Source organism: Dreissena polymorpha, chromosome 9, assembly GCF_020536995.1.
Source record: "Dreissena polymorpha isolate Duluth1 chromosome 9, UMN_Dpol_1.0, whole genome shotgun sequence".
In the NCBI taxonomy this organism is placed as follows: Eukaryota; Metazoa; Mollusca; class Bivalvia; order Myida; family Dreissenidae; genus Dreissena; species Dreissena polymorpha.
The window spans coordinates 106,020,868-106,048,342 of NC_068363.1; the positions used below are offsets into that span (position 1 = coordinate 106,020,868).

General features: G+C 34.6%; 1 protein-coding gene across 1 annotated transcript; it reads right to left on the bottom strand.

Moving 5' to 3' along the window:
- Positions 1-239: 239 nt before the first annotated feature.
- On the bottom strand, positions 240-20,738 carry LOC127846337 (baculoviral IAP repeat-containing protein 7-B-like). The gene is made up of 8 exons (XM_052377507.1): positions 20,628-20,738; positions 16,545-16,688; positions 15,076-15,496; positions 11,319-11,460; positions 10,286-10,383; positions 8,362-8,463; positions 7,204-7,257; positions 240-445 (listed from the first exon to the last, which is right to left on the bottom strand). The coding sequence occupies exons 2-8, from the start codon at positions 16,671-16,673 to the stop codon at positions 240-242; spliced, it is 1,152 nt and encodes a 383-aa protein (XP_052233467.1). The 5' UTR covers positions 16,674-16,688; positions 20,628-20,738.
- Between the last annotated feature and the right edge of the window lie 6,737 nt (positions 20,739-27,475).

Genomic DNA, 27,475 nt, shown 5'->3' on the forward strand with positions numbered 1-27,475 from the left:
TGGTAAAGTCTCTTTGTCATATTTTTGTGTCGCTTGGTTGAATATCGGTGCGATGTCGCTTGGCTGTGTAATGTTGTGATGTCGCTTTGTTGTGCTAGGTACGATGTCGCTTGGTTTTGTATTGTGTGATGTCACTGGGTTGTGTAATGGTGTGATGTCTCTTGGTTGTGTATTGGTGCAATGTCGCCTGGTTGTGTAATGGTGAGATGTCGCTTGGTTGTGTATTGGTGCGATGTCGCTTAGTTGTGCATTAATGCAATGTCGCTTGGTTGTGTAATGGTGAGATATGTATTGGTTGTGTATGGTGCGATGTCCCTCGGTTGTGCATTGGTGCGATGTCGCTTGGTTGTGTAATGGTGCGGTGTCGCCTGGTTGTGTAATGGTGTGATGTCCCTGGGTTGTGTATTGGTGCGATGTCGCGAGGCTGTGCTATGGTGTGATGTCGCTTGGTTATGTAATAATGCGATGTTGCGAGGTTGTGTAAGGGTGCAATCTCACGAGGTTGTGTAATGGTGCAATGTCGCTTGGTTGTGTAATGGTGCGATGCCACTTAATTGTGTATTGGTGCGATGACGCTAGGTTGTGACATGGTGAGATGTCGCTTGGTTGTGCACTGGTGCTATGACGCTTGGTTGCGTATTGGCGCGATGTCGCTTGGTTGTGTAATGGTGACATGTCGTTTGGTTGTGTAATGGTGCAATTTCCCTTGGTTTTGTTATGGTGTGATGTAGCTTTGTTGTGTAAGGGTGCCATGTCGCTTGGTTGTGTTATGGTGCGATGTCACTTGGTTGTGTTATGGTGCGATGTCACTTGGTTGTGTTATGCTGCAATATCGCGAAGTTGTGTAATGATGTTATGTCGATTGTTTCTTTATTTATGCGATGTCACTGTGTTCTGTAATGGTGCGATGTCGATTGGTTGTGTAATGGTTCGATATGCGATGTTGTTTGGTTGTGCTATGGTGCGATGTCGTTTGGTTGTGTACCAGAGCGGTGTTGTTTGGTTGTGGATCGATGCGATGGTTATGTATCGATACATTTTTGCTATGTACCCATAGCTCGTTGCTTTGTTGTGTATTGGTGCTTTATCGCTTGGTTGTGTATCACTAAGGTGTCGCTTGGTTGTATATCAGTGTGGTTCCTTATTGATTTCAATATTTAGTACAATATTGAAGGGTTGCACAACAAAAAGAAACTCGCCATCACAACTAGCTGTAGACAACGCAATAAAGCCTCGTTCATTTAAATGTTGCGTGTAAAACATGTCTCAACATTTACATACACGTATTGCTTTTCAAAAGATTGTTGATATACATTTTGTGCAACACTCACAACAGTGGTATCTAAGTTCATCCAATGTACATAAACCTGGAGCCACAATCTTTGTAAAATAAAGTGATGTTATAAGACTTATAAATGTGATAATGTATTATCAACTCAACTTAAAAATGTTACAGTAAAACATTTATTTTTATATCAACATATGTGCAAAAATCATTTGAAAGTTAAAAAAAAATCATGTGACGTTTCATCTGCATTGTCTATATGTTAAGGTAAGTTTTGTAATTTTACAACTGGCAGCGACATTATGCCACCAAATCAATCCATGACAGCAACAGACCACACAGCCAATTGAACAATTAGGTATTAAGAGCCAGGTAATTTAATAATTCGTCCATAATGTTAAACGTTTGTTAGAGCACAGAAAAACATAAGGGCCACATTAACCTAACATCGCTACATAAACTGTGTAACCTAGTGAGTATGACAGATAATTTTATTGCTATAAATATCATGTATAAAATTAGTTTCAAACATGGACTAAATTTACTGTGCAATGAAGAAGGGTTCTGAATATACTTTATAAGTCTCAATAACAGACTCACAAACACTTATATCTTAACATTTTAGACAGCATACGTGATCATAAAAAATATTATAATTAGACAACAATAAGCATTTAAGCAACGTTTTGAGTTGATACAAGGACACATATTTACAGTTTTAAAAATGGATGAGCACATAAAGCAAAGCCTTAACTGAACAGTCAGCTGACTAGAACGTTTTCTTAGGGGTAAAGTGTAAACTATAGAGGATATTTGTTATATTCGGTGGAATATCGATTTTAATAATTCCATCGAATCCAACAAATTTTATTTTTAGTGTATGCTTTATTTCACTGTTTATTTACATTGTTACATTTTGACAGAGTTTAACTGGAGAATTTGCTGGAATAATGACATCATTTCTTTAAAAAAAGACTTCGTTTCACAGTAAAGCGGTGAAAATTATTGATAATTTTCACTTTTATTTTTCACTGTTTGAAACAGTGAATTATCAGTTTTAAAGCACTGATATTTCTCTATAAACCACCGAAAAGCATGAAATAAATACAGATCTCAGAGGAGCATAATTGAATATAAAACAAACCTTAACCCATTTATGTCTAGCGTCTAGAAAAAAGGCCTTGGCAAACAGCGTAGACCCAGATGAGACGCCGCTTAAATATAGAAATAAATATACTAGACATCCCTAATTTTGGAAATAAATTGATCCAATTTAGAAGCTAGGCATAAATGGGTTAATGTATTCAGCGACGGTGTCAAATTGTTTCCGTTTTTTTTATAAATATTTTTACAATAGCTTAATGTTTTCCCACCAAGGATGATAGAAGTCGAACGCAAACACTATCACTCGAATTTTAATACTGGCCAGCAGTTGTTCTTAACCCATTTATGCCTAGTGGACTCTCCCATCCTTCTAATTTGTATCAATTTATTTCCAAAATTAGGGATGTCTACTATATTTATTTTTATATCTAGAATATTTCTTACAGAAATTCCTTAAAGCAAACAGCGCAGACCCTGATGAGACGCCGCATGATGCGGCGTCTCATCTCGGTCTAGGCTGTTTGCAAAAGGCCTTTTTTCTAGACGCTAGATATAAATGGGTTAAAACCCACACTGTGATAAAGATATTACTGAACAATTATAGCATTCTCAGCGTTTTGGAATCTGTAACTTGACCATTTCCTAACTGAGGAAAGGCCTTACCTTTCTACATTTATATATTGGTCATGTACATAGATAGATCTACCAAATATGTACGTATCCAAAAAATCTCATGCAATTTATTGCTTCAAATATGAATACTAGCATTGAATTTTGAATTTTGTCCATGTATGTGTACATTGATTCATATCTGAATATGCACATTCATCCTTGTCTCTCTGTATATGTATGTTGAATCGAGTCAGAGAAAGAGCATGATTGGGCCATCATCCCCCTCCCCCCCCATACGTAACACCCAAAATATTTGCATTCACATGGGTTACTTTATGTGTAATTTGGAATAAATCTTTTCAACAGGTAATAACAAAATCTATTTGTTTCAACAACAATGAACTCAAAGTTGTTCCAAAAAGAAACAATCGCAATAAAGCTATTTACAATCGCACTTAATTAATTAGAAATCAGTCAGAGTCTACACCTAATCTAGACATTTTTTATTCATACTGATATTACATCAATGCACACATTATATTTAACCAAGCCAAATGCAATTCAATCAGTAGACAGTAACCAATATCCACACTATTCAAGCAAGATTGTTGAAGGTTGTACAGTAAATCAAAAAGAGAAACGGTAGGCCGTTGGCAGTTTGTCAATATAAACAAGCATTTAACTGTATTGCACACAATACATGAGTTCCAAACACATTAATTAAAATACCTACCAATTAAAATTCAGCATTACCTTCATATTGCAACTGACAAACGGATTAACAGAGGAATGGATTGACTGCCAGACGATTAATATAGCTTAATGGGCATACCAAGTTTCAGTGAGCCTTGTTCTGGGGAAGCTGGGCTAAATGCATGCATAAAGTGTCGTCTCAGATTAGCCTAAGCAGTCCGCACAGGATAATAAGGGATGACACTATCCACTTTTAAGGAATTTTTCATTTAACGGAAGTCCCTTCTTATCGAAAATCAAGTTTAGGCGGAAAGTGTCTGACCATAACTGACAAAATGACTGTGGGTAATACAGACAATGTGATGTCTATGTGCCTCCATCAAATATGTGGTCTTTAAAGAATTAATCAGATCAAAGAAGACAGCACACAATGCATGACTATGTACTTGGTGCTCTGAAAAAAAAATATAGTACATACACTTAAATTTAGTTTCATCCATTTTATTTGATTTCACTTTGAAAAGTCAAAAGTCGAATGCTGAGATGCTTTCAAGTGCATGCAAGCACATTAATCTCACTGTCTACTGCTACAGGTGACTACATAAAATTATGGCACTACTTTTGTGCAATAATATGGGCCATGCTTTGTGAAATGAGGGTTTAATGCATGTGCGTTAAGTGTCGTACCAAATTAGCCTGTGCAGTCTACACAGGTTAATCAGGGAAGACACTTTCTGCCTAACTTTGATTTTTGCTAAGAAGAGACTTTCTTGAAACGAAAATAAATTAATAAAGGCTCAAAGAGTCATCCCTGGTGAGCCTGTGCAGACTGCAATTGTGTGACGACACTTTATGCACATGCATTAAAGCCCCTTTTTTACATGTAGCACAGCCCATTTGCATAACAAATGACATAACAATGGCTTATAAAAGTTGTTTGAACCATAAAACCACACAGAATGCAAACAATCTTTAATATGAAGTTTAAATAATAAAACATCAATCTAAAAGAGTAAAAATATTTACAAAATATAAATCACATTTGAAAATGTGTGTGGTCCCTACTAAGACTGGACCTAGCTATGGTGATAACTTGTCAAATATAGTATCTAAACATAAATGTACTGGACCTAGCTATGGTGAAAACTTGTCAAATATATTATATATATAAATGTACTGGACCTAGCTATGGTGATAACTGGTCAAATATAGAATCTAGACATAAATGTACTGGACTTAGCTATAGTGATAACTTGTCAAATATAGTATCTAGACATAAATGTACTGGATCTAGCTATGGTAATAACTTGTCAAATATAGTATCTAGACATAAATGTACAGGAATCAATGTGACTAAAATAATTAAAACGATTTGTTTGTATTGAGATGCAATTAACAATTGTGTTTCATAAACCTCTATCCACGATTATTAACAGTAAAAAGGGCTTTAACAGGAACGCTAAAAATAAGAAATTAGTGGGTGGTAACCTTTAGATCCTACACAAAGTATTGATACCCATTGGGTCGCTAATTCACAAAAAGGAAAATGCAGGGTTCATGTCTTGATAGATTGAACAACTGCATCAAAATTGTCTTCTATATCATTTTAAGCATTCCAAATAATGAATATACATAAGTGAGGCGTGGTAAATTTTTCCCAAAATCATACTAGTTTGTTGGAGAAATACATTTCTGAAATGGAACTTGTCTATAAAATCTACATTTACTTCAAACTTGAATCAGTTTCAATGAAAATATAAAGACATTCATTGTCTTCATCATGAGGGGCATACTTAATGCATAGTTAAATGTTTCAGTATTTTAGCTATTATTTTATTAATGATACTACTTTTTCTATGCGATTTAAGGTCTTTAGTTCTGACTGGCAAGCAGTTAAATGCGATGTTAAATATAGTAATATATTTTGTGTAAATTTATTTTAATCTTCACAAGCCCCCACCCAAAAATCCACAGTTTTGTTAATTGACCCGATCAAAACCATTGTTTGACCTGTTTGTGCTCTAGTTAAAAAGTACACCTGTATGTATGGACACAAAAACATCTCTTTTGTTAAAAGTAAAAAAATTACATTACTGCACATTATATAAGAATAAAATTCAAGACGTAAATAAAGACCAACACCCTGTCAAAATTGACTGATGGTTCACCTTAAATTCTAATAACAAAGACAGCAATGTTAACTGCATCACTGTGATGTAGCTTTAAAGATTAATTTGAGCTGCATCCTTAGAAATCTGGGCTTAATGCATACGCCTAGTGTCCTCCCAGATTCAGCTGTGCAGTGCACACTCTTATCAGGCAGGGACAACACGTACAAAAAAGTCATTTAACTCTTACAGTGCTGGAACCGAATTTTGAAAGCCTTTGCAAACAGTTTGGATCCAGATGAGACGCCACAGAACGTGGCGTCTCATCAGGATCCAAACTGTTTGCTATTCTGATAGTATTCCTTTTAAAAAATCAAAGAAAATGCTAATTTTAGAAATTCAGCAGATGGCATTTTAGCAGACGACAAATTTCCCAGCATGCAAAGGGTTAAAATAAGTCTGTTCTTAACCAAAAAATCCAGTTAAGGTTAAACGTCGAGTTCTTTTTTATGATATCACAATGCGTTGATACACAAAATATATGGACATACATGTACATAAAATTTACTCAAACATCTCATAAGATTAAAACTAACATCAAAAGTAAAACATGAACACTGGGTTTGAGAAATCCACAAGCAAGTCTCTGACAGATTCAGTACAGTTTTCAATGAGACTGCCACACATTTACTAGTCAGACCAAGGTACATTGATCAGGGCGCAGAATAACGTGTCTTTGTGGGGTTCTGAATAAAACCTTAAAGGATGTAAACCACCATTAAGTAACGTTTTTTTTCAAATAACTTTGTAAAACAAATTTTCTTAAGAATTTAAACTAGTGTTAAAAAGACAGATTTTTATACTGCTGATGGCAATGTGAACTACATCGGAATTACTTTATTTAATAAGCATGAGATCTTGTTCAAAAAGTCCATGTGTACTGCATGGTTATGCGTCATGCAACATGAAATTTTGTCACCAATTTCAGACGTATTCAAGGATTGATTCTTATACCTTAAGATATCGGCACAAACTGCAAACAACTGTCTTTTAAGCACTAAAATGTTTGCCAATATATTTCAACAACATGAGACATTTGCAAAAACAAAGTTCTTAACAGTGTGTTTACATTCTGTCCAGCCCATGTGTAAACCCCTGAAAACCCCGTTGATTCTGCAGCTTTTAAAATAGATATCAAATCTCACAACATTGATTGTGTATCATAAAATAGAAAATACTGCAAGCCATTGCCCAACTATGAAAAGAATGTCTTCACGGTTCCCCGTATGCTTGTCCTGCACATGGGACACCTGTGCACTTTGGACCCACACTCTTCACATGTGACGAAATGGCCACAGGGCAAAAAGGTCAAAGCAACCTGCCGTTCCATGCAGATTTTACATTGCAGTGATTCTTGCATTTTCCGTAATTCATCTTCAGTAGATGAAGAAGGGCCTAAAAGTAAGAGACACAATTTATAACCGTTACTCTGCTAACAATAACACAAGTGCATAAGAATTCTAATGGTCATACGAGTCTTGCTCTCTGCTAATCAGGTCTGCACAGGATAATCAGGTCTGCACAGGCTAATCAGGTTGACACACACTAATAAGGTCGGCACAGGGCAATCAGGTACGCACAAGCTAATCACATCTACACAGGCTAATAAGATTTGCACAGGCTAATCAGGTCTGTACAGGCTCATCGGGTCAGCACAGGCTAATCAGATCTGCACAGGCTAAGCAGGTATGCACATGCAAATCAGGTCCACACAGGCTAATCAGGGACACTATCGTCTTTAAAGGATTTTTTGATTGCACAGGCTATTCTGTGATGACACTTAATACACATGCATTAAGCGCCATTTACACAAAGGCAGGCTCAAATTATACTTCTAAAGTAAAAGTTGTTGGATATTAATGAAATATGAGCAAATAATACTTAAATAGCAATTAGGTGGTCTTTACATGAAATGGATTTGTTATTTGAAATACAAAAGTAAGCTATAGGCAAGAATAAATCAATTATACATATGAAATAGACATTGACATAAAGAAATGTTTACTTAAATTCCTAATAATGTTGTTCTAATGTGTTCCTGTAAAACTGCTTGTGCAAAACTGTCTTGATTTGATCAATGTACTTAAAAAATACAAATTATTGTTCATTTACCAATAAAAAAAGACAATTAAAACATTTCTTTATGCATAAGGAATAGGATAAGTGAGTCCTTATGTTATTATTGAATAAATCAGCCTGGCTCTGGGAACACTGGGCTTAATGCATGGGCGTAAAGTGTCATCCCAGATAAGCCTTTGCAGCCTGTACAGGCTAATCACTGAAAACACTTTCATCTTTTATGGGTGTTTTTTGTTTGAAGGAGGTCTCTTCTAAATGAAATTCAAGAGTAAGCGGTGAGTGGCGTCCCTAATTAGCTTATTTTGACTGCACAGGCTTAAGTGGGACAACACTTCACTCACATGCATTAAGTCCTGTTTTCCAAGAATGCGGCTCAATTACTGAATGTTCACACAAGACTTTTGAGTATTTTCCCCCTACCTGACAGAAGTCCTTCACCGCTGGGTGGGTACACATGATCCTGTTGTCTGCGCAGTGCCTCCACAGCGTCCAGGAGCTGATTTAACTCACTGTACTCAGCACCTGAAACATGGGTCAACAACTGAAGGATAAACATGGTTCAACAACTGAAGGATAAACATGGGTCAACAACTAAAGGATAAACATGGGTCAACAACTGAAGGATAAACACGGGTCAACAACTGAAGGATAAACATGGGTCAACAACTGAAGGATAAACATGGGTCAACAACTGAAGGATAAACATCGTTCAACAACTGAAGGATAAACATGGGTCAACAACTGAAGGATTAACATCGTTCAACAACTGAAGGATAAACATGGGTCAACAACTGAAGGATAAACATGGGTCAACAACTGAAGGATAAACATGGGTCAACAACTTAAGGATAAACATGGGTCAACAACTGAAGGATAAACATGGGTCAACAACTGAAGGATAAACATGGGTCAACAACTGAAGGATAAACATAAGTCAACAACTGAAGGATAAACATGGGTCAACAACTGAAGGATAAACATGGGTCAACAACTGAAGGATAAACATGGGTCAACAACTGAAGGATAAACATGGGTCAACAACTGAAGGATAAACATGGGTCAACAACTGAAGGATAAACATGGGTCAACAAGGATTATATGAGCAGCCTTCTGGGAAAACTGGGCTTAATGAATGTGGGTAAAGTGTCATGTCAGATAAGCCTGTGTACTCCACACAGGCTAAGAAAGGATAACATTTTCCTCTTACCTTGGGTTTTTGTTTAAGAAGGAAACTTTAAACAAAAAAATTATATAAAAGAGGAAAGTGGCCTCTCTGATTAGCTTGTGCTGACTGTACACATTCTGGTCGACACCTCAAGCACGAGCATGAAGCCCAATTTTCCCACAACCAGTTTCATAAGACTCTATTATGGATAATAAAAAACAAGAGATGTGTTTGTCAGAAACACAATGCCCCCTACTGTGCCACTTTGAAATTTAAAAAAAAAGTTGATTATATCCCTTTATATAATATTACTTCCCTTGTTAAAATGATCTGTACCTGCGTAATGATGTAAAATATAAATTATCTCCCTTTCAAGCTTGTTACTTCCATTGGATTTGTTTTTTTGACCTTTGACCTTGAAGGATGACCTTTACCTTTCACAACTCAAAATGTGCAGCTCCATGAGATACACATGCATGCCAAATATCAAGTTGCTATCTTCAATATTGCAAATGTTATGACCAATGTTTCAGTTTTCAGTTTGGGTAAAAAAGTGTTGTTTCCACTTAAATTGGGAAATTGATAGATTTTTTTTGCTAACAAATATTAAATTAAGATTTTAAGTGTTTTCCCTATTATATTTATTACTAAGGTTCAACTAATAGAGCTGGATCGGGAGGTGAACTAAATGTTGCAATCTATTTAAATCAAAATCAAAATACTTTTTGTTAACCTTCAATTGAGAATGTAATAAAGTCATATAGAAACAAGAAATGTGTTTGTCATAAACACTATGTCCCCTACTGCGCCGCTTTGATTTATTTTAATTTTTTTCATCATTTGGCAGGTTCAGATAATTATCACCCTTTAAAGCTTATTACTTCCCTTGGATTTGTTTTTTTTACCTTTGACCTTGAACGATAACCTTGACCTTTCACCACTCAAAAATGTGCAGCTCCATGAGATACACATGCATGCCAAATATGAAGCTCCTATATTCAATATTGCAAAAGTTATGGCAAAATATTTAAGATGGGGCAAACAAACAAACCAACGGACAAGCCAAAAACAATATGTTCCCCACTATAGTGGTGGGGGACATAAAAAATATACTTTTTGAGATTGTGATTGGGGCAAACTTTCGGCAAAAATGTGGCCCGAAAAAAAAATGCAACCCACCTGTTGTTCTGTGGTGCCTCTGTACAGCAATGTTCACCAGCTCTCTACTATAGCCCATGTCCAGCACCTTCTGTACAAAAGGGCTGCTTTGTAGCTGGCTGGCAAAACAAATAAGACTGATTATTACCTTTAACCCTTTACCACTTTACCATGCAGATACACGTTTTTTACGTGTTTGTAGTTTGTAAGAAAATCTAATTAACTTAGACTTTTTTTAAATAGATTCAATTAAAGCTTCATTTGCAGACCCTTATATATACTTATAAGCAGAAAACAGCATTAAAAATGAACAGCCGGTGAGTAACTTGCAGGCTGTTCTTCTTTTATGATGGTTGCATATACACAATGTAGTCATATTCACTTTGCTACTGAGTGTGAAAGCGTTAACAATTTTAGCCATTCCCATAAATTTAAATTAAATGTAATGAGTGACTTTATTGTTAGCTAAAAATCTGCTTTATGGTGTCTATATAATCCATAATTGTGACCAAAAGATTATGATTCACAATTAAGATCCAAAATTCACATGTATTTGGACAACCAAGTCTTCGGATATGATACCTGTAATTGAAATTTCATTGAAATATAGCAATTAGTTTTTGACTCAATAAAAGAAAACTCCAGTTCCACATACAAGACACAAATTCTTACTTCAGAAGAGTTACTTTGTTTTCAAAATGAGCCTCGTTTTGAGAAAGTATCATCCTAGATTAGCCTGCGCAGTTCAAACAGGCTAATCAGAGAGAACGCTTTCCATTTTTATGCAACTTTTTGTTTAAAAAGATGGTCTAGTTTAAACAAAAATCCAGTCAAGGTGGAAAGTGTTGTCCCTGATGAGCATGAGCACACTGCACATGCATTAAGGCCAGCTTTCCCTTAACAAGGCACATATCTAGTAAAATGACGACCTATTCTTAAGTAATAACTTGTGTTAGTAGATTGTCATAAAATATTGGACTAGAGTTTTGTCAGTTAACAGACAGAAGCCTCATAATTATTGATAAATTAGAAAAAAGCACTCCCAGATGGTTACCTGTTTTCATCACTAGCTGTTACACTGCGTGCATACTGACATTCAGGGGCCCAGTGCAGGTGCTCCTGTAGAGGGACATCATGTGCCTCCCACTGCCGGAACATGATCCCACAGTGAAAACACTTCACACAGTCGTCTGGACCTACACAAAACAATGAGAGATAAACAAACAAGGGAGTCACATTTTAGAGCATAAAATGTTCTTACTTAATCTTCTATATTGTTTCTTTGTCAAAAGTTGTAATCCGTTTAAGTTCAAGGTTGTTTTATTATAAAATTCACACTATACATAGAAGTGTATGAATAAAGGTTTCATCACAGTACTGAAGGTCTTCTGACAGGTTTTTTGGTCACATTTAGGGCCCCATTCCAAATTCACAAGTATACATATTTCCCAAATGAAAGCCTAAAATTTCGACTTCAAGTTTTCAAGAAAAATAAATATTACTTTTAACATTTTGTTCAAACACTGAGCTTAAAGCTATCACACATCAACCTGCTACATATGATCGTTATTACCATAAACAAGAAGCTTTCGCAATGTTTGCATCAGGTGGATTGTTGTTGAAAGGGGACAGTCAGAAACTAGAATTGCAATTGCAGTTTTAAGAAACAAAAAAAAACTGCAATCACAAGTCCCTGACAAAACTAGAGCTTTGTCACAGACGTTACTTATACCCCAACATGCTGCATTGACACAGAATATTTTAGCATGCTGTCTTCACAAAACAAGAAAAGCTTATTTATGGCGAATTTTAAGAATTATAATGCTATTATCATTTATGTCCATTTTGACCTTTGAACTCTTGAATTCTTTCACATGACACGCCATCTTATGACTGTGAACAAATTATTGTACAGAGTCATTTTAAAACCTCACAATGAATGACATAGTTATGGCCCAGACAAGCTCATTTATGGCCATTTTTTACCTTTTAACTCCAAGTGTTACCTTGACCTTGGAGATATGGACGTAATTCTTTCACATGACACACCATCCAATGATTGTGAACAAAATGTACAGAGTAATTGTAAAATCTCACAATGAATGACATAGTTATGGCCCGGACAAGATCATTTATGGCAATTTTATACCTTTGAACTCAAAGTGTGACATTGACCTTGGAGATATTGACATACTTCTTTTGCATGACACACCTTTCAATGATGGTGAACAAATGTGCCAAATAATATAAAAATCTTACAATGAACAACATAGTTATGGCCCGGACAAGCTCATTTATGGCCATTTTTGACCTTTGAACTCAAAGTGTGACCTTGACCTTGGAGATATCGCCGTAAGTCTTTCGCATGAAACACCGTCCAACGATGGTGAACAAAATTTGCAAAATGATTGTTAAGTCTCACAATAAATGACCAAGTTATGGCACTTGCAAGCTCATTTATGGGCAACTCCAAGTGTCAGTATCTAAGGATTGGATGTGAAGCCTTTAAAACTGGAATATAGTAAGACAAGAGATGTGTTCGTCAGAAACACAATGCCCCCTATTGCGCCGCTTTGAAATTTTTTAATTTTTTTTTTTCATTTACCTTTCACCTTGAAGGATGACCTTGACCATGAACTTCCACCACTCCAAATGTGCAGCTTCATGAGAACGCCGCTTTGATTTTTTTTTTTTTTACCTTTGACCTTGAAGGATGACCTTGACCTTCCACTATTCAAAATGTGCAGCTTCATGAGAACGCCACTTTGAAGTTTTTTTTTTTTTTACCTTTGACCTTGAAGGATGACCTTGACCTTGAACTTCCACCACTCAAAATGTGCAGCTTCATGAGATACACATGCATGCCAAATATCAAGTTGCTATCTTCAATATTGAACAAGTTAAGGCCAATGTTAAAGTTTTCAGACGGACAGACGCCATATATTTGAATTTGACCTTGAAGGATGACTTGACCTTCACCTTTCACCACTCAAAATGTGCAGCTCCATGAGATACACATGCATGCCAAATATCAAGTTGCTATCTTCAATAGTGAAAAAGTTATGGCCAATGTTAAAGTTTTTGGACGGACGGACAGACGCCATATATTAGACATTTGACCTTCAAGGATGACCTTGACCTTCATCTTTCACCACTCAATATGTGCAGCTCCGTGAGATGCACATGCATGCCAAATATCAAGTTGCTATCTTCAATAGTGAAAAAGTTATGGCCAATGTTAAAGTTTTCGGAAGGACAGACGCCATATATTTGACATTTGACCTTGAAGGATGACCTTGACCTTTATCTTTCACCACTCATAATGTTCAGCTCCATGAGATACACATGCATGTCAAATATCAAGATGCTATCTTCAATAGTGAAAAAGTTATGGCCAATGTTAAAGCTTTTGGACGGACGGACAGACGCCATATATTAGACATTTGACCTTGAAGGATTACCTTGACCTTCACCTTTCACCACTCAAAATGTGCAGCTCCGTGAGATGCACATGCATGCCAAATATCAAGTTGCTATCTTCAATATTGAAAAAGTTATGGCCATTAAAGTTTTCGGACGGATGGACAGACTGACATACACACATACTGACTGACGGACAGTTCAACTGCTATATGACACCCTACCAGGGGCATAAAAAGTCTTAAATTAAATTTAACTTTCTAAGTGACTATAAATGCGTCAAAATACATATCTAAGGGGTAAAGGTATAAACCACACAACGCCTGTGCAGACTCCTATGTTTATGAATGATGTAAACCATATGGAAGGTATAAACCACACAACGCCTGTGCAGACTCCTATGTTTATGAATGATGTAAAACATATGGAAGGTATAAACCACACAACGCCTGTGCAGACTCCTATGTTTATGAATGATGTAAAACATATGGACCCAACTCTGGGAAAATATAGCTAAATGCATGCGGTCAAATTGACGTCCCAGATTAGCCTGTGCAGTCCCCACAGGCTAATTAAGGACAACACTTAGTTTGTTTTGGTATTTTTTGTTTAAAAGAAGTCTCTTCTTAGCAACAGTCTAGTTTTTGCAAAAAGTGCCATCCCTGAGTGATTACATTATTTAATAATTTATCCAAAAAACCCCTTACCATATAACAATGGATGTAAACTGCCCTGGTATTTCATTGTGGTATTTCAGTCTGGCAATGCTCCAGAACCACTGCGGTCTGTTTATTTATTGTTTCCATGTATTTTTTTTTAAATTAAATTAAAAAGTCCTGTATCACAGAGTACGCTGCTGATTAGGTGTCACATATTGGACAGCATACTTAATATATTACAGGTTTAGTAAGAACAAATAAAAGTCTGAATCATTAAAAAAAATCTAATTGAGTTGTAACAGGTGCAAACGGACGAACACCTCATTTTTCCTTTGGCTTTTAAAATTGACACCTCATTGAAAATTATGCAAACAAAACAGTCGTCCCAATATTGAATACCATTCGTATACATTATAGTTTTGCAGTTAGAGATAAGCATTTCTTTTATCTTTGTACAACAAATAGTTAATTACTGATAATTTTACATTCTTACGAGCCGTGTTCTGGGAGAATTGGGCTTAATGCATGTGCTTAAAAAGTCTTCCCAGATTAGCCTATGCACAGGATAATCAGAAACAACACTTTTAGCTTTTATGGAATTTTAGTGAAAAGGAAGTCTCTTCTAAACGAAAATCCAGTCTAGGCAGAAAGTGTTGTCCCTGATTAGCCTGTGAAGACGTACGCTCATGCATTAAGACCTGTTTTCTCACAAAGAGGCTCTTAAATAGTTACCAGTATAGAAGAATCCTGCATCCACCATATTGTCAACACTAACGGGAAATTTAACTCCGCACTTTCGAAACGTTTCCTGCCTTGTGACAGGTTTACTGTACTCCGGAAACTTTGCAACATTTGTTCTGTGAGTTGCATTGCAAGCTGTCTGAGGGAGGGGAACATTTCCAACATTTTGCTTAGCTAAAAAAGGACATGAAGAGTTAAATTTTGAATGTTCTGTACGCACTCTATCGCCTTGTTCCCAACTTTTTAACACTAAATTACAAAATATGCACTTTGCCTGATCTGGTTGTCCCAAAAAGTAAAATCCATCTTTGGCAAGTTCTTCTGGTCTCACAGGAGATGACTTTGGCCAGTCCTTGAAAGAGTTCAGTCTCATCTTCTCACTTTTCAACAACAACCGATCAGTAAAATCATCCTGCAAAATATTTTTGAAATTGTATTTAAATTTGAAAAGACAATACTTACAGTGTTCTACAAGTTGTTACAAAGAACAAAAAAGATTTCCATACTACAGTTAATTTTCCCTTAATCAGTGATCAGTTGAAACACAGGACATACATCATTTTTTGTGGAAATGTAGAAATTATTGTAATAAATTAATTATCATAAACTGTAATGTCTTCTGACTGATTGACATTGCTTATATTTAATGCAATGTTGAATCTACCATTATATTTATATAAAGGTGTAGGTAAATATAAAACAAAATTGTATTTGGAATTTTTAAGTTTGATTCCATACCAAGCATGCATTGACAAAGTAACAGGCCCTGATATAAGCATAGCTGTACTTTCTACCTAAGTTAGGAACAGCAAACACCCTCAGCATAATGACATCATTTTTCTGTCATTTTCTTTAGTTTATTAACCCTTTCCCACTCAGAGGCAAAGTGAAAGTGGCTATATGCAAACAACATTAAACCAGAACAGCCTGCGAGTAACTTGCAGTCTGTTCAGGTTTTATGCTGTTTGCTGCTCATCAGTAACTATGGGATGGAAATGAAGCCTTTCAAACTTGAATCTAGTAAGAAAGGTCTTCAATTAAATTCAATTTTTTAAGGGAATCGAAATGCGTAAAAAAAGCGTATCTAATTGGTAAAGGATTAAATAGAAACATAAGAATGTACAGGATAAATATAATACCAGGAAAGTGTGAATACAGATAAGTTGACATGCTAGGCTGGACAACCTGAGACACTTACCAGGCTATGGGTGTATGGCTTCTAATCATAAATAAATCATAAATAAACAGGCCTTGCTCTGGGAAAATGGGGTTAAATGCATGTGCGTAAAGAGTCGTACAACACAGGCTAATAATCAGGCATGACCCTCTCCGCCTAGTTCAGATTTTCACTTAAAAGAGATTTCATTTAAATGAAAAATACCATAAAAGCAGAAAGTGTTGTTCCTGATTAGCCTGCGCTGACTGCATGCCCCCCCCCCAAACATCTACAGACCCCATACCTGTTTGCAGTCCATGTCATCAAAGCCATTAGTGATCTGTTCTCCTCTTTCCTGGCCATTCACCGGCATTTTAGGCCTTGATGCTGGACAAATAGCACGGTCTGCCACATCTCTACTGCGAACGCTCATTTAGTACCTTTATTTCTAAAAAAAGAAAAATCTGGTAAACTAAATTCTTAACACCCCAATACCTCCCACCCAATAAAGTTGCGCTAATTTTAATCGCCACTTAACAACATTTTCATTTCGCAACAATTTTGATACAGGCAGCAAGAACCCTGGGTAAACTTTGTTTGTTGAAAGTGCCTGAATTGTGCTTCCAATTAAGAAATTATGTTAAAGCGTCAATCAGTATATATTCAATGAGTTATGTTCCTTATTAAAAATAATTTGCTGCTTAAAACAAGTAATACAAGGTACAATACGTGATGCCTGGCATGAACTGACAATAGCTCATGAGATAAAATCCTGAAAGGCTCTTTCACACATCAATCAAAATTTAGATTGGACTTGGATAATATTCAATCATCACACATAGATATCACTTGTTTAGCAGTTAACATCATGATCATTTTTGTTGGGGACTTTACTAAGATGGTTTTTTATGGAAAATAATCCATGGGCAATAACTGGAGATGTAGCGGGGTTTTCCAATTGTTCTATTACAATAACTGTATACAATTTAATGACTACATTGAGTTCATCAATAACACAAAACTTTATTAATATTTTAGATCGTATTTTTTTAATTTTACTACAGGTTTCATAATATTCCAAATTCCAAAATAAGCAGTTTTTACTCTTACACTTAATATTTAGTTATTTCCCCCCCCCCCCCCACCCGAGCTTGAACTAATTAAAAAAGCAAATTAACCTAACACTACCATGGTGTCTAGTATATTGCTGGTGAATTACTGGCATTTCACGACAGGAGGAGTTGTTACTTTTTGGGACAAAACCTGGATACAAATTAGCAGACCCATAAAAAGCAGAGAAGATGTAGATCTACAATGTGGCTTCATTTGCGATATAAAGACAGAATGATGAATGTGAAACAATCTTTATAAAAAATATCAAACAATAATTTCCTTGACATCTTAATCAAGAAAAAAACTCACAATTACATTTGAAAAATCCATACAAAATTACAGAACTGGTTTTAAATATTAGTACTTAAGAAACATTTGGAAGTGGGATTGAGATGAAATGATAATATACCTTCTAATAAATATTAAAAAAGGCAGTTAAATATACAGTTAGTGATTGCCCATGAGCTCAATGGAGTATATTTTTTCCTGGGATACTAAATTTCTTAAACTTCATACAAGTCCATTCAATTTATCATTGAATACAAATTGGCGACTGTGAATCGATAACAAATTTAATAATTCATTTATTGGGGTTAATCAAATTATTCCATTCAGGCTAATAATAGGAAATAGCTCATTTAAATTGCTTTATGTTTTTTTATTATATATCATTTTAGTTTTGAAGAGTGTAAGATACACATTACATGTTCATGGTTCTGGGCTTATATAGTTATTTTGATGAGTAATCAAAATCATAAAGATTGTTACCCATGCAGGTAACCAATTGAAAAGATCATTTATTTTCCTGTATATAAACGGAAACACAAATTATTGAGAAGGAAATTTCTGAAATGTTATTTCAGGTTCTATAAAATTTTGTACTAAAAAAGCAGATTATGTAAATCGCATGACTAAGAAAAATGGTAAACTATGTTTAGTAACTGATCTTAGAATAGCTTTTCTAATCTAAGCCTCTTAAGTTTATACCATTTATGCCTAGTGGACTCTCCCATCCTTCTAAAATGGATCAATTTATTTCCAAAATAAGGGATGTCTTATCATGTCTAGTATATTTATTTCTATATTTTGAATATTCCTTACAGAAATTCCTTTAAGCAAACAGCGCAGACCCTGATGAGACGCCGCATCATGCAGCGTCTCATCTGGGTCTACGCTGTTTGCCAAGGCCTTTTTTCTAGACGCTAGGCATAAATGGGTTAACCTTAAGACTATTTGATAACAGTTGATTAGAAAAATGAGTTAACATTTCCCATTGTGGATATTTTTAGGATTCATTTTTTTAATTTAAGTATGGTTCTTAAAAAGTAATACAGATTCATCATACTGGATGAAGTATTTGAATAATTTTAACCATGATGAGTGTAAGTACATCCAGTCTCTTTTCCTGTATATTTGACGAATTAATAGTTAAATTAATTTTTTATACTAAATGAAAACAAGTTCAACACAATTGTGACATTTCATTAAAATGTGTATGCAATCACAACAAAATACAAGCAAAATGATTTATGTATTAGATATTTTCTGAGTAAAAGGCCCATTCTAAGATTACACCATAGCAAATTGTTTTTCCCAATAGGGAAAAGTACCAGTACCGCACAAAATTAAAAAAATAGCCAAAAAAACAATAAACTTGGGAAATTTGCATTGTTAAATTCTCACTTTGGGAATTATGAGTCTCTTTAATTGTTTGTTACTTATAATTGCACAAACCTATTTAAATAATCGTTTACATGCCTCTAGGCCTGCAATGTTCAGTTTCAGCCATAATTTTAATTGTTTGACAGATACAGAAAACCTGTTGCAGATAATGCGCTTCTGAGAGAAATTGGTGCAACCTTTCTTCTGTTGGGGATTTTTTCAGATGACAAATGGGAATTTTGCAATTTTTCATCATTTGGGAAAGTGCTTTTTACCAGCACGTTACAAAGAAGGAAAAAAATGCTGCAACCCTGATTTGTTCATATCTTTTCTCTCACTCAGTTCAGTCATGATTTGATAACAAATACACTAAACTTTTTTTTAGAATTTTTGTTGTAGTGAGGATATTCGCAAAGAAACAGTAAAGCTGAACATTTACCATGCTTTAAATATACATTATATGCATCTTTCAATGTTAAAAAAAAGAAAATTATCAAGCGCTTCAAAGGCCAAACTATTGAATAACTTTTAGACTTTTGAATAGACTTTTACTCCAAGGGCCAGTGGTTTAAGCCCAGTTGAGGAATACTTTTGTCTCTTTTTTAATTGTATTCTTGTTTGTTTTTTTACAGTATTTATTTACTTCCAATGTTTAAATTTATCAATTTAAAGCATTTAATGACAAACTTCATTACATATTACCAGGGCCCTCAATCTATTAAATCTGCCGCCGAATTTCGGCGGCAGTCCCCCACCTGAAAAGTATACTTTTTTCCCCTTTTGGGGGGAAAAATTCCCCCTTAAAAAAAAATAATGTTTTTTTTTTTAAATAGAAAGATGTGTCTCATGATAATTATATCTCAATTCTATTTCAATTTAATCTTTGCAAACATACTAAATTATGAAAAATGCAATGAATATAGTGCAAACATGTACAAATGTAATAATGAGAGAGCAAGTAAAAAAATCCCCCAAAAAGGGAAACGCCGCGAAAATTCCCCCTCCTAAGGGCTGCGGACCCCTTCCCCCAAAGTAGTGTGAGGGCCCTGTATTACATACCAAAATCTGTGAAAAGGTCCCTTTAACGCAACAGGTTTAGCAAATTTTACTTTATTAATGAGTTTTTTTCCAAACAAAATCTACAAATCAGGTGCTTTGAACGAAAAAACAACATCTATAAGATAGATTTTTATAATAAATAACTTAAGTTTAAGCAGCTATATAATTTCCAACTTGAAGGGGTAGCCAAAATCCATAGCAATGGATAAAACTATAGGAAAGTCTAAGAAAGATACAAGTGAGGCACAATCCAATGAGTTAGTAGCATAGGTTTTTAAGATTTTTTTTCTACTCCTATACATATGATATCTATATATCCTACTCCATAGATTATGTCTAATTATTTGGACTATGGATTTTCATAGGGATACATGAGGTGACTAACCAGTCATGATAATTATGTTTTTCATGTTTTCTATATTTAGAACATACTGATTATCATACAGTTTTTATCAATTAAGGTGTAATGACGAATGGCAAACCTACATTTTTCACATTGCTTAAATATTTAGGAAATATTTATAGGCACAATTGAATTGAATTGTAAACAGACCCATGATTTACATCATCGACAATCAGCGAGCAGCACCATGCACTTGGTAAATTGTCTTGCTTTTCAGGCTGTTGTCGTTTCCGTTTATTATTGTTTGTGTTGTTGTTGTTGTTGTTGTCTGGAAATTATAATCGGGGTCACTAGGTCAAGACGGGCACTGGAGAACAGCCAATAGATCTACATAGCAGACATTCCTCTATATTCTGCAAATTTTATAATTTCATAGAAAACCGCAACAGTACTCAGTCCTACTTGGTTACTCCTTTCTCCATAGATTCAACAAGATCAGGGCTAATCTATTTAACATTTCAGGGGTCATTATCAAAGTGGTGTGAAGCGCTGAACACTGTTGGACGTGATAACATGAGGGGATTTATTGGCCATATCTAATTACAAGATATTGGTGCAGAATGCTGAGAATTCAGAGGGTTTTAAACATTGCTCACACACTAAATGAACAATTTGATTGTAGAAAAATACAGGGGCATGCATTTTAATAGGTATCAAAGAGTTAATTAATATTAATTAACTCAAGCACATTTTAATAAAGAGCATCGTGCTTGTATTTGAATGATGGATTAAAATATAAAAAACAGATCAAAACTTGTACATAGTTTATTATTGAATTGAACAACATATTAATTAAACTATGTTATGGAAAGTATATAAATATGCGAAGAGTATGTAATGATCTCAGAGCATAATTATAATTATGTTATATAAAATTATAATGCAGATATTTTTTATTACACATTATTATCAAATTCAGAAGTAAGCAATTGAATATTCCTTATTTTTTCAATGTAAATTTATTAATGTTCATATAAACAAGTTGAAATAGCATTAATAGAATGCCACATAAACTTTATAGAATTCTTGTCAATTTATAATAATAGAATGATAACCTGCTGTATACAGTTATATTAAGTACTGTCATGATTGTAACCCAAACTTTTCTAGCAAGAACATTTCATGGAAAAAAACATTTATTTATACACCAAATACCAACTTCACCTTAGTAATTCACATAACAAATGTTCACATAATATACATAACGGGTAACCATGTTACTAATCAGTAAGTTAAAAAACAAATTTTTTAATAAACAACTTTACAGGACTATCAACATGAGTATCCAGCATGATATTTGCTAGTGGAGTGTTGAACTTAAATTATATAATTAAATGAATTAATTAGATGTAGTCTCCTGTGGTTGATAAATATTAAATACCAAAATGTCCCAACTTAGAGTCTTATCAACATGAATTTTGCATTGATCTACTTCAAATATATTTTCCATCTGTGCACTGGTTCATCAAACATCATGTTTCTTTCTGAAAAACAAGAACAATGATTTATTGTTTGAAATTCTTCTCTGTAAAATAACAGCATGCTTGTATTTGTGTACACTTATTCTTTTAATATGTAACCACTTACACACATAAATTGTACATCTATTCAGATTCAAGACATAAATTCCAACACTATGTAGGCAAGCTACATTAAGTCAGTTGAAAGGTTGCGCCGTTACGGTACCTAATCAATAAGATTTTAATAATGATTAATACTAACGATAACTAACATTATGTATAAACTTATCAATATCATGTGTTCGAACCCTTACAACTTCCTACACAATCAAAATAAAACATTATGTATATCAGAATTAAAGTAAAATGTAATTATGCGGCATAAGGCTACACAATTTGAAAGCAACATTTTTGCTATTGTCGGCATATATGGTATCTCCTTCTCTCATAAAATGCATTTCAAAGAAACATATTTTCCTCCAGCTTTCTTCAGTAAACTCATTTTTGTAAAATGAATTTAATGTTGTACTGCCTCTTTCCTCAATTTTAAGTTCCGACAAAAGGACTTTTGACAGAAAATCAGCATTAACTATATGTTTGTATATCTCTTTTGTAGATGTAATGGGGGTTTCCTCTGACTGTTTAACTAATATCCCCTTAATTCCTTCGTAACCTGTCTACACACTTCACAGTATTGCACTATTTGCTCTCCAGTTTAAATAAAGGTTTTCCTTCAACACTTTTTACACTGCGATCTTTTCCTTTCAACCAACTGAAAATGTTGCCACTTTTAATTGCTGGTTCATCTCCACACTTATTGTTTTTTAGAAATGTTTTGAACTCATCAAAGATAATTTATATTCTGAATCAGTTTCGTCAAAAACTATTCTAAGTTACCTCAGTGATGGAATATGAAAAGTCATTTTGGTTGTCAATCTGAAAGAGTAAAGAAAACTATGTTTTAAAATCATATAACTTCTATTAGTTTTAATTTCAATCATTTCATATTACATGTTCGGTGCTTGTTACATGTCAAATTTAAAATCTAACAAAGGTGAACATAAAATTATTTTACTAACAAATTTCAAGCTTACCTGTTTTATAAATATAAAAAATCAAAATAAATGTTGTATTGGCTATGAATATTTGGCACAACTGATAATAACACTGGTCGATAACTCTCTGAAATATGTTGCAGCATATTCAGATTTGGCCAGATATAACACCTGGGTTCATTTATTATCGCCAAACAGGCTGTTGTCAGCCTGACAGGGGAGTGTGCTTTATGACCACAGAACAGTTAACACTAATTAGTTCTGCTGATAAGCCGATGGCTAAAATCTAGCCGTCCTGGGAGTAACTGAGTAGGACTGTACTCGCTTATTTTGAAAATAAAAGCAGTTTACTGATACAACAACTACTACTAGTACTACTACTACTTCTACTACCACTGTGCAGCAACTACTACTACTGCTTCTGCTACTAAAACCGCTATATATAATAATACTAATACTATCAATTATAATACTAATATAAAGAAATGGAACCTGAAATGAGCTGCATGTGAATCGTTTTAAAACAGTTTAATACAAACATACCTTAATACCTTACACCACATCCAATTTATTTATTTTTTGCTTAATATACATTTATATCCTACACATAAACATGCTCATAAGAAACAAGACTCAACCGTTGTTTCATTCTTGATCTTTAGTTATTTACATTCCCCATGTGTTGGTGTTATCTATCTGTTTACAATAGCCATGAAATCCCCCGATTATGACTCATACCTACGGTCGCGTGGTATTGCCATCTCGATATAAACATAGCTTAATAGTCACTGTGTCTACTGACTTTTAAAACATATGCAATTAGTTTATGTAAAGAATGTATTGCTTTCCATGCAATTTGTCTTTTTTTTCTAGGACGTTCATTTATAATCGTTATCAGTCATATTTGTCAAATAAGGTTGAATAGATTCTACATGATTTAATATATTATTTAGTATAAAATTGAATTTTATTTTCTCTAAAAGAAAGGGCGTGTACGATGTAAATATAGCATATGCTATGAATATAATTACAAATTCAAATAAATAAAAAGGAGTTTGTTAGTTTAATGTATATAAATATGTGCAATAGTGAAAAAAACACGTTTGCCCAAGTAGGATACCGTATTTATTGTTTATATATATATGGTTTAAGCGATCTCGACCGAACGTAAATTGAAGTTAATTAGAAAGTGTATATATAGAGAGTTATCTAGTTAAATACTATTCAAGCATGAGCCATTACTATGATTTAAGTGGGACGCGACTTTAATTATATTTAATAACACGTATGTATTTGTTATAAGACTTTCAGTTTATAAATAGCTCATATATTAAACTTGTCAAAAAAGAATATTTGATTGAGACTAGACCACAAAGTACAGTACAAGATTTGTAACGCATGGGATTAACTGAGGAGTCGTTAAGTATAGATCGTAAGATATGCGTGGCTTCTGAACGAGAACCATCGATTAATGACTCACAAACACAAAAGTGAATTCGATAATTTTAATTTACGCCAAACTACACTATTTACAATTAAATACGTCAATGTGCGCACGTTCTTCTGAAGGAGTTAACCTGAAATGACAAATTTGGGTTAACAAGTAAGGTAGTAAACGATGTCATCAAAACTAAGTATATATTTTTCATTTGTTGTTGTAATTGTTTCAAAATACCAATATTATTTAAGTGAAATGTTCGAAGATTTTCGTGTTTGTGAAAAATATCAGAACAATTTTATTTTAAATAATGTGGTATTATCAGTATATCAAGAAAACAAGTTCAACAATTTGTATAAGACTGTGCGAAACGATATATTTCGTGTTTGTTTAGAAATCAGTGTTATTTTGTTTTCGTATAATTCATCAATTTTGGAGTCATGGCTTTTTCCGGATCGCGGTATTGTAGTGGATATGGTGTCCGCCTAGCGATCGGGAGGTAACGGGTTCGATCCCCGTTCTGGGAGCGTTCTTTCTATCTCCCCCAAAGAAGTGCTGGTTCTAACCAGGCTTAAGACTCATTGAATAGTCATATTGCGTCGATGCTCCTGCAATTAATGGGAAGAAGAAGAAGGAAGAAGAAGAAGAAGAAGAAAAGTTTGTCCAGCACGGATGGATACTGCCTGAAGTGACAAGTGTTGCGAGCTCACAAGTTTATTGTGAAGAAAAAATTCAATGGCCATTGTCAGATTAAATAAATAAAAGCATCGCACTTAATCCATCTTATCCGGGGCTTTACTTTCCCCATTATGGTTTGACTTGTGCTTGAACTGAACAGGTGTAAAGCATGGTGATGCAGACAATCACGCGCTTCTGTAAGTGCTTGAGAGTTTGTCCAATCTGTATCTCTCAAAAAAGCTTATCGGTGTTTTTCTTAGACACTTATTTTCCACAAATGGAACAAGAAAACAACCTTAACCAAATACATTTATTTCATGAATAAAGTACAAGGCTCCATCTTTTTTTAACAAAAAGAGTCAAAGTATTATACATGTATAAAATATACACCATATTTAACCCATTAATGCCTAGTGGACTCTCCCATCCTGCTAAATTTGATCAATCTATTTCCAAAATAGGGATATCTAGTATATTTATTTCTATATTTAGAATATTTCTTAAAGAAATTCCTTTAAGCATACAGCGCAGACCCAGATGAGACGCTGCATCATGCGGCGTCTCATCTGGGTCTACGCTGTTTTCAAAGGCCTTTTTTCTCGACGCTAGGCATAAATGGGTTAAACCAGCTAATGGTTACATGCTTTTTTCTGATAATGTTTCTTGTGCTTACTTATGCATATATTCAAACTACGTCACAGCTTTTGAAAACATCAACTTTGAACCGCTTTTTAATGATGAAAATCTCAGTTTTTAGTTGCCTATTTTTGTTTCTCGGGAGGTGATAAGTCTGCCCGCCGTCGGTTCGCCCGTTCGTCCGCCAGACCGTCTATCTGGAAACTGGATTCTGCAATTTCTCAAAGAGAACAGCATATTGTTGTATGGAACTTGGTATGAAAACGGGATGAGTATGCACCACAGTGTATTTTAGTATTACGTCATTATACTCGGCATCATGCTCTGCTCTCAGTCTGCACTTGGCTTTATATTCCTCGAATCAATGAAATAATGTTCAATAAATTATCAGACGAGTGCACACGTATATATGCGAAATCTAGAACGAACCTAACGCCAAGCAAATAATGACATATTATATCATTATTGTTTTTTTAACTTAATTTGTTTACATTTGATACTAAAACAGTGTGATTTGTGCCGTGTGGTTGCATACGTATCCCCGTAAATATAATTATGCTATGAAGTTTTGTGCATGAGACGTTGGCCTTTGGTCACTTGTCATAAGTAACAGACCTCTTGCTTTCTTCCTGTAATAAAATGTATGCCCTGCACCATCATTTTCGCTTTGTTTATACACTACTTCTACAGCAGTTTTTCTCTTTGTAGCGCGTGAAAGCAGGACTTACGTGCTAATGTACTTAATATTTGTATTTTTTTAGATAAATAAACCGGGTTTATTACTGCATTTAAATTGAAATCTCTCTCAATAACTAATAGCTCATCATCTACGGTCACTAATTTAGGGTGTTGATAGGATGTTCTTAGAGTATCTTCTTTTTCTTATCCCTTGTAAAATTAACATCCACAACAGGCGCACCCTAAAGTACACAGTAGGTGGCTTAGTTCGTAAGCCAGGAAAATTATTATTTAAACTGATTCACTTTGTAAAACTATGTACACTTTCTTTAGTATTTACACTGGATTTGAAAGTCAATTATTGTATCATACAATGTCAATATGATATGTACTGCAATACAATAGTAGAACCACGTAACCTTAGCTCCCAGTAAACACTGATTTCCTCGCAGAGATTATTTCGCAAATTGTGTAGACAAACAATAAAACGTCTGGTTTGAAGTTAAACGTGCACCTTACTATCATTGTCTCGAATACATGTTCCGAACACGTTGACCAGTCCACACTAGGTTTAAGAAAGTCACGCTATGTAAAATATCTCATAGTAATGTAATGCGGTATTATTAAATAGGATACCATCTAGCCGGTTGTTAACTCGGTTACCTGATGTTAAAATTTCCATAGTGTCGTTTTTCACACAGCAGAGAGGACACAGCTATGAATCAAATTCTGGCTAAACTAAGATTTATTTACTTGAAGAACAACTGTCACAGTCAACCCACAAAGTTGGAGAGCAACCAAGAAACTTCCCTGGATGTCAAAGTACAGTTCATGTAGATTGATTTTCTCCTTGGCTCTTGCAGTTCTTTTTAACGACTATATTGACCAGCCTTGTTCATCTCGATTTTAAAACTGGATTATTCAGGTGGCCATGCGTATTACCCAGGTCATATAACGAGAGAAAGTGTTGTATTGGGCCGGCTCATGGGTTGTTCTTCTTGCATTTGATGCCGTTTGTAAAGTTGTATTCCAATAGAAATTGTGCCTTGATAA